General features: G+C 44.3%; 1 protein-coding gene across 1 annotated transcript in view; it reads left to right on the forward strand.

Moving 5' to 3' along the window:
• MYO5C (myosin VC) overlaps positions 1-16,217 on the forward strand; it is a 91,394-nt gene that overhangs the window by 8,218 nt on the left and 66,959 nt on the right. The window contains exons 3-9 of the mRNA XM_060755568.2: positions 2,725-2,890; positions 2,984-3,128; positions 5,206-5,362; positions 7,545-7,688; positions 9,803-9,884; positions 11,938-12,045; positions 12,223-12,329. Coding sequence (XP_060611551.2) covers positions 2,725-2,890; positions 2,984-3,128; positions 5,206-5,362; positions 7,545-7,688; positions 9,803-9,884; positions 11,938-12,045; positions 12,223-12,329 — 909 coding nt within the window. The remainder of the gene's footprint in view (positions 1-2,724; positions 2,891-2,983; positions 3,129-5,205; positions 5,363-7,544; positions 7,689-9,802; positions 9,885-11,937; positions 12,046-12,222; positions 12,330-16,217) is intronic.

Here is a 16,217-nt window from a genome sequence, read left to right on the forward strand (position 1 = left end):
ACTTGAACATATGCACTTAAGGGCCTTATTTTTCTCCATAGGTTTTCAAGGCCACTGCTTGTTTGACAATCTGTATAATTACAATGAGATCAAGTGAGCATCCCTGACTCCCCCTCTTTCCAATTTGTTGATGTTATCTGTCCTCATTTAGATTATGGCCTGTGAATGAAAAACCTCCAAGTTGCCCTGTCATCAACAGCTCTTGCAAATTCTGGGTCATGGCTTTCTTGACTTAGTTCAATAAACATTGTTTATCAATTTTAAAGCAGGGAGCTTTGAGATGATAGAACAGAAGCTCTCCAAAGCTTTAGGTGCTCTTACTACCTGTTACAGGGAAAACCAGCTGATCCCTAATCCATCTAAAACACAGACATGTGCTTTCCACCTTAAGAACAGACAAGCACCCCGAGCTCTGAGAATTACCTGGGAAGCAATCCCACTGGAGCATTGCAGCGCACCCAAATACCTGGGAGTCACTCTGGACCGTGCTCTTACCTACAAGAAGCACTGCCTGAACATCAAGCAAAAAGTGGGTGCTAGAAACAATATCATACGAAAGCTGACTGGCACATCCTGGGGATCACAACCAGACACAGTGAAGGCATCTGCCCTTTAGCTTTGCTACTCTGCTGCTGAGTATGCATGCCCAGTGTGGAACACATCTCACCACGCTAAAACAGTGGATGTGGCTCTTAATGAGACATGCCGCATAATCACGGAGTGTCTGCGCCCTACAGCACTGGAGAAATTACACTGTTTAGCCAGTATTGCACCACCTGACATCTGCTGGGAAGTAGCAGCCAATAGTGAAAGGACCAAGGCAGTGACATCTCCAGCTAATCCCCTGTTTGGGTATCAGCCAGCACGTCAGCACGTTATATCCCCATACCAAAAAAGGGAAATGCAAAAGACTGCTCCAACTTCCGTACAGTGGCCCTTATTTCTCATGCCAGTAAGGTAATGCTCAAGATCCTGCAAGGAAGACTCCAGCAATACATGGAGCGAGAGTTGCCAGATGTTCAGGCTGGGTTTAGAAAAGGTAGAGGAACGAGAGACCAAATTGCCAATATCCGCTGGATAATGGAGAAAAGCAGGGAGTTTCAGAAAAACATCTACTTCTGCTTCATTGACTATTCTAAAGCCTTTGACTGTGTGGATCATAATAAATTGTGGCAAGTTCTTGGTGGGATGGGCATACCAAGCCACCTTGTCTCTCTCCTGAGGAATCTGTACAAGGACCAAGTAGCAACAGTCAGAACTGACCACGGAACAACAGACTGGTTCAAGATTGGGAAAGGCGTACGGCAAGGCTGCATCCTCTCACCCAACCTTTTTAACTTGTATGCAGAACACATCATGCGATGTGCGGGGCTGGATGAATGCAAAGCTGGGGTAAAAATTGCTGGAAGAAACATTAACAACCTCAGATATGCAGATGACACCACTCTGATGGCCGAAAGTGAGGAGGAGCTGAGGAACCTTCTAATCAAGGTGAAAGAAGAAAGCGCAAAAGCCGGGTTGCAGCTAAACGTCAAAAAAACCAAGATTATGGCAACAAGAATGATTGACAACTGGGAAATAGAGGGAGAAACCGTGGAGGCCGTGACAGACTTTGTATTTCTAGGTGCAAAGATTACTGCAGATGCAGACTGTGGCCAGGAAATCAGAAGACGCTTACTTCTTGGGAGGAGAGCAATGTCCAATCTCGATAAAATAGTAAAGAGTAGAGACATCAGACTGGCAACAAAGATCCGCCTAGTCAAAGCCATGGTATTCCCTGTAGTCACCTACGGATGTGAGAGCTGGACCTTAGGGAAGGCTGAGCGAAGGAAGATCGATGCTTTTGAACTGTGGTGTTGGAGGAAAGTTCTGAGAGTGCCTTGGACTGCGAGAAGATCCAACCAGTCCATCCTCCAGGAAATAAAGCCCGACTGCTCACTGGAGGGAAAGATACTAGAGACAAAGTTGAAGTACTTTGGCCACATCATGAGGAGACAGGAAAGCCTAGAGAAGACAATTATGCTGGGGAAAGTGGAAGGCAAAAGGAAGAGGGGCCGACCAAGGGCAAGATGGATGGATGGCATCCTTGAAGTGACTGGACTGACCTTGAGAGAGCTGAGGGTGGTAACGGCCGACAGGGAGCTCTGGCGTGGGCTGGTCCATGAGGTCACGAAGAGTCGGAGACGACTGAACGAATGAACAACAACAACAGCACGTCAACGACTTAAATCAAGACATAGTTTTCTAAGATCTACAGAGACACTTGCTGGAACACCTCAGCAAGCGAGAATCCAAAAGTGGCAGGCTCAAACCCAGAACCTCAATCAATAGCTGATACCAAATGAGAGACTCCCTCTTGGGCACACAGAAGACTGGAAAGCGCTGAACAGACTGCGCTCCGGCACCACGAGATGCAGAGCCAACCTTAAGAAATGGGGCCACAAAGTGGAATCCACGATATGCAAGTGCGGGGAAGAGCAAACCACTGACCACCTGCTGCAATGCAACCTGAGCCCCACCACAAGCACAATGGAGGACCTTCTTGCGGCAACACCAGAGGCACTCCAAGTGGCCAGATACTGGTCAAAGCACATTTAATAGAATACCAATCTTGCAAACTTTGTGTTTTGTTTGTTTGTTTGTTTGTTTTTAATGCAGTACAACTGTTTTGGTTCGCTCCTGACACGATAAATAAAATAATTTTAATGTTTTACTTGCCTATAGGAATTGGATTTTCCAGTGGATCCCAAGGCGTTGCCTCCTTTGCGAAACCCTGACATACTTGTTGGTGAAAATGATCTCACGGCGCTTAGTTATCTCCATGAGCCTGCTGTACTACACAATCTCAAAGTTCGCTTTGTGGAATCCAGGCTGATCTATACCTACAGTGGTAAATAAACTTTCATTCATTTGGCATTTATTAGTGACAAAACTCATTTTATGCAGATCTTATAACTTTGTTTTCCTGTGATATCATCCACAGGAATAATTTTAGTTGCAATGAATCCCTACAAACAGCTGCCTATATATGGAGATGCCATTATTCATGCATATAGTGGACAGAATATGGGAGATATGGATCCGCATATATTTGCTGTTGCAGAAGAAGCTTACAAGCAGATGGCAAGGTAGATTTACTGGGCTGTATGACCATGTATTCTGGGCTGTATGGCCATGTTCCAGAAGTATTCTCTCCTGACGTTTCACCTAGGCAACCTCAGAGGTTGTGAGGTAAATAGGTTTATATATATATGGGATGTCCAGGATAGAAGAAAGAACTCTTGTCTGTTGGAGGCAAGTGTGAATGTTGCAATTAGCTACCTGGATTAGCATTGAAAAGCCTTGGAGCTTCAAAGCCTCGCTGCTTCCTGCCTGGGGAAATCCTTTGTTGGGAGGTGTTAGCTGGCCCTGATTGTTTCCTATCTGGAATTCCCCTGCTTTTTGAATGTTGCTCTTTATTTACTGTCCTGATTTTAGAATTTTTAAATACTGGTAGCCAGATTTTGTCCATTTTCATGGTTTCCTCCTTTCTGTTGAAATTGTCCACATGCTTCTTGTGGATTTCAGTGGCTTCTCTGTGTAGTCTGACATGGTGGTTGTGAGAGTGGTCCAGCATTTCTGTGTCCTCAAGTAATATGCCGTGTCCAGGTTGGTTCATCAAGTGGTCTACTATGGCTGACTTCCCAGGTTTAATTAGTCTGCAGTGCCTTTCATGCTCCTTGATTCGTGTTTGGGCGCTGCAACTAAAAAGTAGATTTAGTTGGCATTTTATAGTCTGGGTTTCCTTTGCAAGGTTCAAGAAGGCGTCTCCTACACACTACACAAGTCTAGCAGTTTTAAACTTGACAGGAGCCTCTTGTACCAGCAGAACTGAAGATAGATCAGAGGCTCAAATCTGGGGAGAGCGTGGATGAGCTCCCTTTGTCAGCTCCAGCTCCCCATGCAGGGATATGAGAGAAGCCTCCCACAAGGATGGTAAAACATCAAAACATCTGGGCATCCCCTGAGCAGCGTCCTTGCAGACGGCCAATTCTCTCACGCAAGTTGGAAACGACTTGCAGTTTCTCAAGTCGCTCCTGACATGATAAAAAAAAACTTGATGTGGTTCCATTCTATGGGAGACTTAAGATTTTTAGTTCTGTTCCTGTGGCACTTTGGGGCAGGGCAGGGGAGCAATTGGGATGTGAATTGCCTTTAGTTACAGATTTGACACTTAAAGGGATTTCCCTTAGCTTCACCCGCCCCATTGAGAAATTTGATGGCAATCCTTCTACTATCAAGTAAGGCAGTGTTTCCCAACCTGGGGGTCAGGACCCCTGGGGGGGTCGCAAGGGGGTGTCAGAGGGGTCACCAAAGACTATAAGAACACAGTATTTTCTGTTTGTAGTGGGGTTTTATGTGGGAAATTTGGCTCAATTCTATCACTGGTGGGGTTCAGAATGCTCTTTGACTGTAGGTGAACTATAAATCCCAGCAACTATAACTCCCAAATGTCAAGGCTGATTTCTCTCAAACTCCACCAGTGTTCACATTTGGGCATATTGAGTATTTGTGCCAATTTTGGTCCAGATCCATCATTGTTTGAGTCCATTGTGCTCTCTGGATGTAGATGAACTACAACTCCAAAATTCAAGGTCAATGCCCACCAAACCCTTCCAGTATTTTCTGTCGGTCATGGGAGTTCTGTGTACCAAGTTTGGTTCAAGTCGATCGATGGTGGAGTTCCAAATGCTCTTTGATTACAGGTGAACTATAAATCCCTGAAACTACACCTCTCAAATGACAAAATCAACCCCTCCCCCAACCCCACCAGTTTTCAAATTTGCGTGTATTGGGTATTTGTGCCAAATGTGGTCCAGTGAATGAAAATACATCCTGCATATCAGATATTTACATTACGATTCATAACAGGAGTAAAATTACAGTAGCAACAAAAATAATGTTATGGTTGGGGGTCACCACAACATGAGGAACTGTCTTAAGGGGTCATGGCATTAGGAAGGTTGAGAACCACTGAAGTAAGGTTCCCCACCTCTCCATTTAAAAAGTTAAAACAATTGAAATTATTTTATATAAGTCTCAATAGAATTGCTGCCTAACCGAGCACTCACTGGACATAAGCACATGCCAGCATGAGACCCTTTAACTCCCCATCTCTAATCAGAAGATATCCTGAGTAACATGTCATTATTTCCTTGGCTTCAGGAACAACAAGAATCAGTCTATTATAGTCAGTGGAGAATCAGGAGCTGGGAAGACAGTTTCGGCTCGATATGCAATGAGATACTTTGCAACCGTCAGTAGGTCTACTAGCAACGCGCAAGTGGAGGATAAAGTGCTGGCATCCAATCCAATAACAGAGGTAAATTATGAACAACTTTTGGAGGTTTTGTATACTGTATATACTTGAGTATAAGCCGACCCGAATATAAGCCGAGGCACTTAATTTTACCACAAAATACTGGAAAACCGTATTGACTCGAGTATAAGCCGAGGGTGGGAAATGCAACAGATACTGGTAAATTTCAAAATAAAAATAGATACCAATAAAATTACATTAATTGAGGCATCAGGTTAAATGGTTTTGAATATTTGCATAAAACTGTAATTTAAGATAAGACTGTTCGACTCTAATTTATTGTTTATGTATTTATTTTGAGTGCTTCTACCCCGCCCTTCTCAACCCCCGAGGGGGGACTCAGGGCGGCTTACAAAAAAGGCACAATTCGATGCCTATACAGAATACACAAACGTACAAAACAGCAGTTAAAACAATTATCACAGTTAAAAACAATCGGTACATAACACAATCAATAAAACTAATCTCATGCTCAGCGTTCATCTTTCAGAGTTCCTTAATCCATTCCACTTAGTCAATTCCTGTCCATCATCAAAGTCCTTTCTTTATCTGCCAGATTGGCCGAATGCCTGGTCCCAAATCCATGTTTTCAATTTTTTCCTAAAGGAAAGGAGGGAAGTCGCTGATCTAATTTCCCCGGGGAGTGAATTCCACAGGTGAGGGGCCACCACCGAAGGCCCTGCTCCTCGTCCCTGCCAATCTCACTTGTGATAGAGGCGAGGTCGAGAGCAGGGCCTCCCCAGAAGATCTTAGACTCCAAGGTGGGACGTTGCGGGAGATCCGTTTGGACAGATACACTGGACCGGAACCGTATAGGGTTTTGTAGGTCAAAACCAGCACTTTGAATTGTGCTTGGAATTGGATCAGCAGCCAGTGGAGCTGACACAACAGGGGGGTGGTGTGCTCCCTGTATGAAGCTCCGGTGAGTAATCTGTCTGCCTCCCGCTGGACTAGTTGGAGTTTCCAAACAGTCTTCAAAGGCAACCCCACGTAGAGTGTGTTGCAGTAATCTAATCGGGATGTAACAAGAGTGTGGACCACCGTGGCCAGATCCGACTTCCCAAGGTACGGGCGCAGCTGGCGCACAAGTTTTTTAATTGTGCAAAAGCTTTCCCAGCCACTGCTGAGACCTGGGGTTCCAGGCTCAGCGATGAGTCCAGGATCACTCCCAAGCTGCGAACCTGCGTCTTCAGAGGGAGTGTAACCTCGTCTAACACAGGCTGTAACCCTATGCCCTGTTCGGCCTTATGACTGACCAGTAGGACCTCTGTCTTGTCTGGATTCAATTTCAATTTGTTAGCTCTCATCCAGTCCGACACAGCAGCCAAGTTCAAGGTCTGGACAGCCTCCTTGGTGACAGGTGAGAAGGAGTGACAGATTTGGACATCATCTGCGTAGAGATAACATCTCATTCCGAAACTCCGAATGATCTCCCCCAGCGGCTTCATGTAGATGTTAAATAACATCGGGGACAAGATTGAACCCTGTGGGACTCCACACAACAACGGTTGTGGGGCCGAACAGGTGTCACCCAATAACACCTTCTGGGACCGTCCCTCAAGAAAGGATCAGAGCTACTGCAGAGCATGTCCATGTCCATGAGGCGCCCCAGAAGGATACTGTGATCGAAACCATTCTGACCTTCTTCAATGTAAATGTGCTTGCGTACCCTTCCAATAAAAATAGAGTAAAATAATAAATATAATAATAACAATAATAAATAGAGTAAAATAATAAATGTAATAATAACAACAACAATAAAGTAAAATAATAAATGTAGTTGTAAAGATGCCACCAATCTGTAAAGATGCCACCCAATTTGTAAGGAAGGCACCAGTTTGTAATGGTTTGTAAAGGAGCCACTACTTTGTAAGGACTTACTAAATTGATAACACAACTAATAGCTTGTAATGTTGATTTGGTCTTTCTTGAATGTGTAGCGTGGTTTATCTTTCCGATGTTTGAAACCAAAATAGCAGCAAAAATGCCATTCAGGTGAGAAGTGGTTCAAGGAGATCTTGAATGTTCTCGTGTAGACAAATCCAGATGTCATATGAATTACTGAAATGTTGAGACCCGAAATATCATTTTTTGATACTGTAATGACATATTTGCTTCTGCCGGTGTGTTGCCAGGATCTAAATGCAGTATAAATAAATTGAAATTATATTTCTTTTTTTAATAGGCTGTTGGTAATGCCAAAACCACACGTAACGACAACAGCAGTCGCTTTGGAAAATACATGGAAATTAGTTTTGATAAGCGGTATCAGATCATTGGCGCCAATATGAGAACTTACTTACTTGAGAAATCCAGAGTTGTGTCTCAGGTTGGTAAAAGCTGTGTCCTTTCATTGCATCTTTGTTGACTTGAGGCAACGTCTCTACTATCTTATAGAAGCTGAAATAATTTGGTATACAGCAAAGTGCCCAGATTCTAGAGAAGTGGATTCTTGTGTTACGTAACTGTTGCTTAATTACAGCATTCAAGCAAAGTAGTGTTTCAGGTAAAGGAAGTAGCTATTTTTGCATATTTAGCACAAAATCTACTTGTTTACAGTGTCTACGTCTTCAATTGGTACTAGTCCAATGTGGGCTAGGCAAAACTACGGTGAGGTGGATCTGTAATTGGTTAAATGGACGAACCCAGAGGGCGATTCTCCCCAAGGCTTCCTCTTCTTCATCCTGGAAAGAAATGACGAGCAGAGTGCTATCAGCGGGCTCCATCCTGGGCCCGGTCCTGCTCAAGATCTTCATTTCGCCTATAAAGCCCTAAACTAGTGATTCTCAATCTGTGGGTCCCCAGGTGTTTTGGCCTGCAACTCCCAGAAATCTCAGCTAGTTCACCAGCTGTTAAGATTTCTGGGAGTTGTAGGCCAAAACATCTGGAGACTCACACGTTGAGAACCACTGCCCTAAATGGTTCCGGCCCTGCCTATCTGTCCAAATGTATCTCTCCTTATGAACCGTCTAGGAATTTAAGATCTTCTGGGGAGGCCCTGCTCTCGGTCCTGCCATCTTCACAGACTCGACTGGCGGGGACGAGAGACGGCCTTCTCAGCGGTGGCCCCTCAGTTGTGGAATGCCCTCCCCAGGAATATTAGATCGGCCCCCACCCTCTTAACATTTCGCAAAAAAGTCCTGTTCAACATCTTTATTAATGACTTAGATGAGGGGTAAGAAGGCATGATCATCATGTTTGCAGACTACACCAAATTGGGGTAGCCAAGACTCCAGAAGACAGGAGCAGGATTCAAAACGATCTTGACAGATTAGAGAGATGATGGGCCAAAACTCACAAAATGAAGTTCAACAGGAACAAATGCAAGATACTCCACTTAGGCAGAAAAAACAAAATGCAAAGATACAGAATGGGGGACAATGCCTGGCTAGAGAGCAGGATGTGTGGAAAAGATCTTGGAGTCCACATGGACAACAAGTTAAACATGAGCCAACAATGTGATGTGGCGGCAAAAAAGGCCAATGGGATTTTGGCCTGCATCAATAGGACCATAGTGTCTAGATCTAGGGAAGTCCTGCTCCCCATGCTCTATTCTGCCTTGGTTAGACCACACCTGGAATATTATGTCCAATTCTGGGCACCACAATTGAAGAGAGATATTGACAAGCTGGAATGTGTCCAGAGGAGGGCAACTAAAATGATAAAGGGTCTGGAGAACAAGCCCTATGAGGAGCGGCTTAAGGAGCTGGGCATGTTTAGCCTGAAGAAGAGAAGGCTGAGAGGAGACATGATGAGGGCCATGGATAAATATGAGAGGAAGTCACAGGGAGGAGGGAGCAAGCTTCCTTTCTGCTTCCCTGGAGACTAGGACACAATGGAGCCATGGCTTCAATCTACAAGAAAGGAGATTCCATCTGAACATTAGGAAGAACTTCCTGACTGTGAGAGAGAGCTGTTCATCAGTGAAACTCTCTGCCCTGGAGTGTGGTGAAGCCGAGGCTACTTCTTTGGAGGCTTTTAAACAGAGGCTAGATGGCCATCTGTCAGGGGTGCTTTGAATGCAATATTCCTGCTTCTTGGCAGAATGAGGTTGGACTGGATGGCCCATGAGGTCTCTTCCAACTCTAGGATTCTATGATTCTATGATCCTTAGAGGCATTATTATTCAAGTGTTAATATTTAACTGAAGCAGTTATTCCAGCAACGATTTTGGCACACAGTATTGCAGGCTTTGTGGTGCCTTTCGCATTCTTTCCTTTTGTTTCTTCAAATTCACCAGTGTCCTAAATTCCCTTTTCTTTTTGTGTTGTTAAGACATAACTTTATGCCTCAGATTAAACCTGCTTGTTGTGTTCTGGGAAGTTGCTCATTTCCAAGCATCTGTCCCGAAGCATTTATTTATACTTACATACATTATAGAAGCGGGGACAGGTTATCTGTTGCTATCTTTTTAATATTTGATCTTCATTCCTTCACTGACAGTCAGAGAACGAAAGAAATTACCACATATTTTATCAGTTGTGCTCCTCTGCTCGGAGACCAGAATTTAAACATCTTAAACTGGGTATGTTTCAATAGATTTATTTTATTTTTTTCTCATTGATTTATTTAACCCTTTGACGCATAGTCCACCAGATGGGGTTCTTTTTTTAAAAAATGTTAGTGGAATCTTCTAGCCAAGTACAAATCAAGGAATATATTCATTTATCAAAATAATGCACCTGATTTTTTAACTGCATTATATGGGTCTAGGTAGGTGGTTCTCAACCTTTCTAATGCCGTGACCCCTAAATACAGTTCCTCATGTTGTGGTGACCCCCGACAATAAAATTCTTTATGTTGCTATTTCATAACTTTAATTTTGCTACTGCTATGAATTGTCATGAAAATATCTGATATGCAGGATGTCATAAATTTCATTGTCATAAATTGAACATAATTAATGCATAGTGATTAATCACAAAAACAATATATTTGGGGGAATATGGAAAACAGATGATGGTATTTGCAGTACCTACGACCAATTCAGCTCTGACCCCTCGCCTGCCTCGCGCCTTTGCCGGATGGTGAGAGTGTGCGGCAGGTGAGGCAGGCTTTGCGCGAGGCCAGGCCTCGTGCGAAGGAGCCCTCACCTGGCCGGTGCCCTTGGGGCGGGGCCAACCGAGGCAGCCTCCCGACTCCTCCGAAATGGCTAGGCAACCCCCAGGTTGAGAACCACTGGTCTCTGTAAAGTTAAAAGTTTTCTCCTGACATTAAGTCCAGTCCTGTACAACTCTGGGGGTTGGTGTTTATCTCCATTTCTAAGCCAAAGAGCCGGCATTGTCCGTCGACACCTCCAAGATCATGTGACCGGCATGACTGCATGGAACACTGTTAGCTTACCACCAGAGCAGTACCTATTGATCTACTCACATTTGCATGTTTTCGAACAGCTAGGTTGGCAGAAGCTGGGGCTGACAGCGGCAGCTCACCCTGCTCCCCAGATTCGAATGTGAGACCTTTCCGTCAGCAAGTTCAGCAGCTCAGTAGTTTAACACGCTGTTCCATCAGGGGCTCCTATATGGATCTACACTGACAATATAATGTTGTTCCAGACTTAAATCTGACAAATTGAGGTTCTTTCTCTTTTTGTCAATCCTTTTTTGTGCATTCTCTTATTTATCTCTGAATAAATCATGCCAGGAACATTCTAGGAGAGGGTCACTATAAACTGAAATAATCTTGAAGACATATAAAAAAAACAATGATTATTTTGCATTGTCCAAGGCTTTCATGGCCGGAATCACTGGATTGCTGTGTGTTTCCCGGGCTGTCTGGCCATATTCCAGAAGCATTTTCTCCTGACGTTTTGCCCACATCTATAGCAGGCATCCTCAGAGGTTGTGACATCTGTTGGAAAGTAGGCAAGTGCGGTTTATATATCTGTGGAATGATGTCCAGGGTGGGAGAAAGAACTCTTGTCTGTTTTAGGCAGGTGTGAATGTTACAGTTGGCCATCTTGGTTAGCATTTAGTGGCCAATTGCAACTTCAAGGTTTGGCTGCTTACTGCGTGGTCTAACATTAGCTTATCTTCAGGCAATAAGCAGCCAGACCTTGAAGCTGCAAGGCCATTAAATGCTAATCAAAGTGGCCAATTGCAATTTCAAGGTTTGGCTGCTTCCTGCGTGGTCTAACATTAGCTTATCTTCAGTTAGTAAGCGGCGAGACCTTGAAGCTGCAAGGCCATTAAATGCTAATCAAAGTGGCCAATTGCAACATTCACATTTGCCTCAAGCAGACAAGAGTTTTTTCTCCCACCCTGGACATTCCGCAGATACATAACTGCACTTTCCTAGTTTCCAACAGACCTCACAACCTCTGAGGATGCCTGCCATAGATGCAGGCAAAATGTCAGGAGAGAATGCTTCTGGAATATGGCTAGACAGCCCAGAAAACTCACAGCAATCCAGTGATTATTTTAATATATTTCCTCCAAGTCATATAGCTACGACTTCCTCTTCTACCTAGAAAAGTTCATGGGTTTGCTAATATTATATCATCGGACTGCAGTAATTTGTCACTTCAGAGAGATTATTCTAATCACTCCATCTTAACACCCTTTCCTTTTCATCTGCAGCAAGTGCTGAAGAATTTAATTATACAAATATGGGTGGAAACTCTGTGATTGAAGGAGTGGATGACAGAGCAAATATGATAGAAACTCAGAGGACGTTCTGCCTTCTTGGTAGGTCAACTTAGTTTCCTTTGAAAAAACCCTTATGGCTCAATACCATAGACTTATGGGAGTTGTAGTTTTGCACATTTTTTTTAGCTTTTTCTGCCTTTGTGATGATCCCAGAATATCTTTGGATTTATATTTCCAGAGTCCTGCAACACCTACTTTTATTTGTCTTTCTTTTAGGTCTTAAGGAGGATTTCCAGATGGATGTTTTCAAAATACTGGCAGCTATTCTTCATTTAGGCAACGTGGAAATAATTGCCGTTGGTGATGAAAGATCTTCTGTTAGCGTAAGGATTGCCTTCAAAAAGTCCTTTGACTTGTTTTGCTTTGATGAACTATGGTGGGCCTTTGTTTATATTTTCTCAGAGACTCTATCTTTTATTTATTACTAGCTTGGGGACCCGGCGCTGCCTGGGTTATTTGAGAAAGGCATTGTGTGGCAAAGGTGTTCTTTATCAGTTATCAGTTATTGAAGGTACTGCGAATCCCATCGTGCATGGTCCATCCTCCTCCAAACAGCCCCTAGATGTAGAGTGGGTTATGGTGGCTTTGAGTGCCAAGCTCGATCTTACTCAGTCGTTGGTGAGGGTCACAGTGATCTCATGAAGTGTGTGAAGGTACTGCAAGTCCCATCATCCATGGTGAATCCTCCTTCAAACCACAACAGGATGTAGAGTGGATCATGGTGGCTCTCTGTGCCAAGTTTGGTCTGGCTCAGTCATTGGTGAGGGTTGCAGTGGTCTCAGCAAGTGTGTTTAGGTACTGCAAGTCCCATCATCCGTGGTCCAACCTCCTTGAAACTGCACCAGGATGTAGAGTGGGTCATGGGGGCTCTGTGTGCCAAGTTTGGTCTTGATCTGTCATTGGATGAGGGTCGCAGTGGTCTCAGAAAGTGAGTTAAGGTACTGCAAGTCCCATCATCCATAGTTCGCCCTCCCTAAAATGCACCACAGTGTTGAGTTCACCATGAGGGCTCTCTGTGCCAAGTTTGGTCTGTTTAGGTAATTGGATGAGTGTTGCTGTGGTTAAAGGAAATGAGCGAAGGTACTTCAAGTCCCATCATCCATGGTCCGACCTCCTTCAAACTGCACCAGGATGTAGAGTGGGTCATGGGGGCTCTGTGTGCCAAGTTTGGTCTTTATCGGTCATTGCATGAAGTTTGCAGTGGTCTCAGCACCTTTTATTATGTAGATAGATAGATATAGATACAGATGTAGATATAGATTACTTATTTATTTAAAACATTTATATTCCGCCCTTCTCACCCCAACTCAGGGGACTCAGGGCGGAGCACAGCATATACACGGCAAACATTCAATGCCGGGACACGAATTCACATACAATACATAAACATTAATCAAAATATTAAAATACACCATTGAAAACCGTCCTAGTCATCCACGTCAAATCTAATTGGCCTGGTCATCTTTCCTATTGCTACTTTATTGCCCTGTCCCGAAAGCTTGGTCCCACAGCCAAGTTTTGACCATCCTTCCGAAGGACAGGAGGGAGGGGACCGACCTGATTTCACCAGGAAGGGAGTTCCATAGCCGGGGAGCCATCACTGAGAAGGCCCTGTCTCTCGTGCCTGTGACAATGGTGGGATGGAAAGCAGGGCCTCCCCGGAGGATCTTAATCTCCGTGATGGTTCATAGGGGGAGATGCGTTCAGACAAGTAATTTGGACCGGGGCCGTTTAGGGCTTGAAAAGGGTTGTTTTGCTGTTTGTGTTCTGGTTCAGAAGATTTTACCTCACTTTCTGTTCCTGTGATAATTGGATTTTGAAAAATTTGGCTTGTTGTGGAAACAAAGACTGGTGATAAAGCTTTAGTGTAGATACCTTTTCACCTTGATAATGACTCTCCCAGGAGTGAATTTCCCTTCTGAGAGGGGTAGATTTCTCTCCCTTCCTGTTGTCTCAGTCCCATTCTTAACTAGGAGTAGTTTATAAGTTGGATGTTTGCAACTCAGGGATGTGAAAGTAGTACAGGCAGTCCCTTTGGAAGGGCATTCCAGAGACGGGGGGCCACCACTGAGAAGGCCCTCTCTCTTGTCTCCACCAACCGCGCTTGAGATGGAGGTGGGACCGAGAAGAGGGCCTCCCAGAAGATCTTAGAGCTCGCGCCGGTTCATAGAAGGAGATGCTATCGTGGAGATAGGCGGGGCCTGAACCGTTTAGGGCTTTATAGGTCATGACCTGCACCTTGAATTTGAATAATGGCATGATGAAGTAGGTTAGATTTGATTGGGTTGTCTTCCTAGTTTGCTTCAGTGCATGTTTGAATCTGCTTTTCATAAACAAGTCTAATGCTTTGCACCAGAATGAATTATTTTCACTTTGGAGCAGATTGCTTGAAACAGCTTTTTGCCTGTTTTTAGTGCTGGCGCTGAAATGTGTGAGTCTTTTATGGTGGCTTCTCACAGGCTATAGGATATTCTTATCACTTTTAGACTTCTTTGTTTGGCTGTTGATATGACTGAGGAGTGTTTAGGTCTCAGTCTTGGATAGAGTGGGAAAAAAGGTTATTTCTTAAAAAGCAGCCACAGGGATGTCATAGCCTGTTATCAGATCCCCTGTCTTGCTTTAAATGATTTAGTTCCGCTTCTTCAATGCCATTGTTATACATTTTCCTGCTTATGCTAGTGGTTACTATTTGTAGAGTGATATCAGTTATAAGATAAGATGAAATAAATGTTATGGAGAAGAAAGAATAAAACAGTAGGACAAAACCTGATACAAGCTTCTCATTTTCTGCATTATCTGTGTATCCTTTGCAATGTCCTATAACTCTAACCATTGGGTAAGTTAGGGATACAGTTACGGTTATAATGAAAACACAGAGCTGAACATTGGCCTATGTATGTATGGTGCCAGCCATAACCTCCTCATAATATCAACGCGCTCCATTGCATACTTACTTGGGCGATTCCTCGTTGGCCAAGTAGGATAGTCTTCCAGGATCAGTATTCTGGTGGGTCCGTAGGTGACTGTGGAGCCCTATTTTTGACCTGCATCTTCTCCTGCAGTGAGGGCATCGGTTTCCAGGTGAAAGGCGGTTTCAGTCGGGATTGGCTTGACGCGCCTTCCTCTTCGCACGTTTCTTTCTTTCGCCCTCCATTCGTGCCTCTTCAAATTTTGCAGCACTGCTGGTCACAGCTGGCCTCCAACTAGAATGTTCAAGGGCTTCCTAGTTCTCAGTGTCTATACCAGAGTTTTTAAGGTTGGCTTTGAGCCCATCTTTAAATCTCTTTTCCTGCCCACCAACATTCCATTTTCCGTTCTTGAGTTCAGAGTAGAGCAACTGCTTTGGGAGACGGTGGTCGGGCATCCAGACAATGTGTACCGGTCCGGTGGAGTTGATGGCGGGGGACCATTGCTTCAATGCTGGTGGTCTTTGCTTCTTCCAACACGCTGACTTTTGTCCACCTGTCTTCCGAAGAGATTTGCAGGATTTTCTGGAGGCAGCGCTGATGGAATCATTCCAGGAGTAGCATGTGACGTCTATAGCAGGGTTGGGAGGAAAACAGCTTTATAAACAAGCTCATTGGTCTCCCTATGGATGTCCTGGTCCTCAAACACTCTCTGCTTCATTTGGGAAAATGCTGCACTCGTAGAGCTCAGGTGGTGTTGTATTTCGGTGTCAATGTTGACGTCTGTAGACAGTCCACGTTTCGCAGGCGTATAGCAGGGTTGGGAGGACAATAGCTTTATAAACAAGCCCGTTGGTCTCCCTACGGATGTCCCGGTCCTCAAACACTCTCTGCTTCATTTGAAAAAATGCTGCACTCGCAGAGCTCAGGTGGTGTTTTATTTTGGTGTCGATGTTGACTTTGGTAGAGAGGTGGCTGCCAAGGTAGCGGAAAGGGTCAACATTTTCTAATGTTCCACCATTAAGGTATATTTCTGGCATTGGAGAGGGATTGGCCGGTAACTGCTGGAAGAGCAGGCTGATCTTCTCGTATGCTTCTGCGAAGGTGTTTAGAGTGGCTTGTAGATCTACTTCTGAATGCGCACAGACAATGTCATCAGCATACTGGAGTTCTATAACAGATGTTGTTGTAACCTTGGTTTTGGCTTTCAGTCTGCTGAGGTTAAACAGCTTGCCATCTGTCCGATAGATGATTTCCACTCCGGTGGGAAGCTTCTCATCAACAAAATGACTTCCCCTCACCTCT

This window comes from Anolis sagrei, chromosome 9 (genome assembly GCF_037176765.1).
Source record: "Anolis sagrei isolate rAnoSag1 chromosome 9, rAnoSag1.mat, whole genome shotgun sequence".
NCBI classification, from domain to species: Eukaryota; Metazoa; Chordata; class Lepidosauria; order Squamata; family Dactyloidae; genus Anolis; species Anolis sagrei.